Raw genomic sequence first — 3778 nt, 5'->3', positions numbered from 1 at the left:
GCTACAACACCCAATTAATTTTTAAATTTTTTTGTAGAGACAGAGTCTTACTATGTTGCCCAGGCTAGTCTTGAACTCCTGGGCTCAAGTGATCCTCCTGCCTTGGCCTCCTAAAGTGCTGGGATTACAGGCGTGAGCCGCTGCACCCAGCTCGGATTTTTTTTTTTTGAGACGAAGTCTCCCTCTTGTCCCCAGGCTAGAGTGCAGTGGCGCAATCTTGGCTCACTGCAACCTCTGCCTCCCAGGTTCAACCGATTCTCCAGCCTCAGCCTCCCGAGTAATCCCGAGCTGGGATTACAGGTGCCTGCCACCATACCCAGCTAATATTTGTATTTTTAGTAGAGATAGGATTTCACCATGTTGGCCAGGCTGGTCTCTAACTCCTGACCTCAGGTGATCCACCTGCCTTGGGCTCCCAAAGTGCTGGGATTAGAGGCATGAGCCACTGTGACCGGCCTGGGATGTTCTGAAATCGCTAGCAGTGCACACTTGAAAAAGGAAGAAAAGCAAACTGGGAACATAGCACTTAGGGAGCTGAGAAAGCAGCCAGCTCAGGCCTGACAGGTAGGTGTGAAATCTTGCACAGAGTTCTCCCTGAGAGGAAGTCACAGTTCTGACTATGTCATCTGCTACAATATGATCTGGAGAAAGTCATTGAGTCTTCTTGGGTCTCATCTGCAAAGTTGTTAGAATGCTCCATTTTTTTTCCCTCTGTGAAGCCTTCAATAACTTTTCAAGAAACTATGGTATTGTTAAGAGTTTAGAGTTGGAGGCTGGGTGCAGTGGCTCATGCCTGTAATCCCAGCACTTTGGGAGGCCGAGGTGGGTGGATCACTGGAGGCCAGGAGACGAAGGCCAGCCTGGCCAACATGGCAAAACTCCATCTCTAATAAAAATATAAAAATTAAGGCTGGGAATGGTGGCTCACCCCTGTAATCCCAGCACTTTGGGAGCCTGAGGTGGGCAGATCATCTGAGGTCAGGAATTTGAGACCAGCCTGGCTAACATGTTGAAACCCTGTTTCTACTAAAAATACAAAAAATTATCTGGGTGTGGTGGCAAATGCCTGTAATCCCAGCTATTTGGGAGGCTAAGGCACAAGAATCACTTGAACCTGCGCTGGAGGCTGCAGTGAGCTGAGATTGCACCACTGCACTCCAGACTGGCCAACACAATGAGACAAAAAATTAGCTAGGTGTGGTGGCACATGCCTGTAATCCTAGCTACTTGGGAGACCAAGGCACAAGAATTGCTTGAACTTGGGAAGTAAAAGTTCCTCCCAAGTTCAGTAAGCAGAGATAGCGGCACTGCACTCCAGCCTGGGTGACAGAGCAAGACTCTGGCCCGAAAAATAAATTAACAAAGAGTTTAGACTTGGAGCTAGACTCCCTGAGTTCAACTTCTAGTTCCATCACTTACTAGCTGTGTGACTCTGGGCAACTTATTCAACCTCTCTGAACCTAAATTTTCACATTTGTAATATAGGCATAATTACAGTACATAGCTCATAGAGTTGTCATAAAATTGTTAATTACTTAAAACATGGTTGGGCCTTTACAGCAGCCCCTGGCATAAAGTGATCTTTTTTTTTTTTTTTTGAGACCTTCTCTCTGTCGTCCAGGCTGGAATGCAGTGGCACAATCTCGGTTCACTGCAACCCCCACCTCTTGGGCTCAAGAGATACTCTCAACTCACCCTTCCAAGTAGTTGGAACTGCAGGTATATGCCACCACGCCTGGCTAATTTTTGTATATTTTTTTTTGGTAGAAATGGGGTTTTGCCATGTTGCCCAGGCTGGTATCGAACTCCTTGGCTCAAGTGATCTGCCTGCCTCAGCCTCCCAAAGTGCTGGGATAACTAACAGGAATGAGCCACTGTGCCTGGCCTAGTGAACAGTGTATAAATTTTAGCTATTATTAGCCAGGCACGGTGGCTCATGCCTGTAATCCCAGCACTTGGGGAGGCCAAGGCAGGTAGATCACAAGGTCAGGGGTTCAAGACCAGCCTGGGCAAGATAGTTAAACCCTGCCTCTACTAAAAACTATAAAAATTAGCTGGGTGCAGAGGCAGGCGCCTGTCATCCCAGCTACTCGGGAGGCTGAGGCAGGAGAATTGGTTGAACCTAGGTGGCAGAAGTTGCAGTGAGCCGAGATTGTGCCGCTGCACTCAAGCCTGGGCGACAGAGTGAGATTTCGTCTCAAAAAAAAAAAATAGCTGTTATTAATCACTTCCTCTTCTATGCTTCCACAGACAGCACTGTGTATGGCTTGCTCACAGCATTTACCACACTGCTTTAGAGAAAGACACTCTAGGCTGGGCGTGATGGCTCACGCCTGTAATCCTAGCACTTTGGGAGGCTGAGTTGGGGGGATTCACCTGAGATCTGGAGTTCGAGACCAGCCTGGCCAACACAGTGAAACCCTGTCTCTACTAACAATACAAAAAATGAGCCCAGTGTGGTGGCAATGCCTATAATCCCAGCTACTTGAGAGGCTGAGGCAGAACAATTGCTTGAATCTGGGAAGCGGAGTTTTCAGTGAGCTGAGATCGTACCACTGCACTCCAGCCTGGATGACAGAGTGAGACTCCGTCTCGGGAAAAAAAAAAGGAGAGAGAGAGAGAAAGACACCCCAGTGAAGTGAAAAGAGCAAAGGCTTTAGATTCCCATCTGCTTAAAGTCTCAGCTCTTCCACTTATCAGCTGAGATCTGAACCCCAGACAGGAATCCAAATTATACAGCCTCTCTAAATATCTTAGTTCTATCATTCATAAAGTAGAGACAATACTTATTTATGTGGTTGGAATGGAAGAGTGAAAAAAGAAACTGTGTGAAAGTATCTAGCAGTATGTATGTATGTAGTAAGTCTTACGAGATGAAGTGGCCCATCTCTGTAAAGGGAACTGGAATACAGAGTGGTGTGGTGAGATTTTTGTCAACTTGAGGGAGGGAGCTTTACCTTTCTGTCTGGGGATTCTCTTGCTCGCTTTGGACCTTGGTGGTTTCTTCCATTGACCACATCTCCTCTGACTTCAAAATCATGCTGAAGGAAACCAAACACAAACCATCAGGATCAGAGAAAGAGAAGCTTCCTTCAATGGAAGTGGAGCAGACACGTCATGTTTAAGGCATTCAGGCCGGGCGCAGTGGCTCACGCCTGTAATACCAGCACTTTGGGAGGCCAAGGTGGTTGGATCATTTGAGGTCAGGTGTTTGGGACCAGCCTAGCCAACATGGTGAAACTCCGCTTAACTAAAAAAAACCAAAAAACAAAAAAACACAAGGCTGGGTGCAGCGGCTCACGCCTGTAATCCTAGCACTTTGGGAGGCTGAGGCGGGCGGATTAGTTGAGGTCAGGAGTTCGAAACCAGTCTGACCAACATGGTGCAACCTTCTATCTACTACAAATACAAAAAATTAGTTGGGTGTGGTGGCAGGCGCCTGTAATCCCAGCTACTTGGGAGGCTGAGGCAGGAGAATCTTTTGAACCCAGGAGGTGGAGGTTGCAGTGAGTCGAGATGGTGCCACTGCACTCCAGCCTGGGTGACAGAGCAAGACTCCATCTCAAAAAATTAAAAATAAAGTTAAAAAAAAAATACAAAAATTAGCTGGGCGTGGTGGCGTGTGCCTGTAGTCCCAGTTACTTCCTAGCTACTTGGGAGGCTGAGGCGTGAGAATTGCTTGAAACCGGGAGGCGGAAGTTGCAGTGAGCCAAGATCATGCCACTGCACTCCAGCTGGGGTGACAGAGTGAAACTCTGTCTCAAGAAAAAAAAAAAAA

At 47.3% G+C, this 3778-nt stretch overlaps 1 protein-coding gene across 1 annotated transcript in view; it reads right to left on the bottom strand.

Moving 5' to 3' along the window:
* The window catches only part of BRCA1 (breast cancer 1, early onset), a gene marked incomplete at its 5' end in the record, with an annotated part of 91230 nt that overhangs the window by 28997 nt on the left and 58455 nt on the right, over positions 1-3778 (bottom strand). Inside the window, one exon of the mRNA XM_011999017.1 lies at positions 2958-3041. Coding sequence (XP_011854407.1) covers positions 2958-3041 — 84 coding nt within the window. The remainder of the gene's footprint in view (positions 1-2957; positions 3042-3778) is intronic.

The sequence above is a fragment of the Mandrillus leucophaeus genome, unplaced genomic scaffold (genome assembly GCF_000951045.1).
Source record: "Mandrillus leucophaeus isolate KB7577 unplaced genomic scaffold, Mleu.le_1.0 Scaffold58, whole genome shotgun sequence".
In the NCBI taxonomy this organism is placed as follows: domain Eukaryota; kingdom Metazoa; phylum Chordata; class Mammalia; order Primates; family Cercopithecidae; genus Mandrillus; species Mandrillus leucophaeus.
This window is presented reverse-complemented; position numbering and strand designations above follow the sequence as displayed.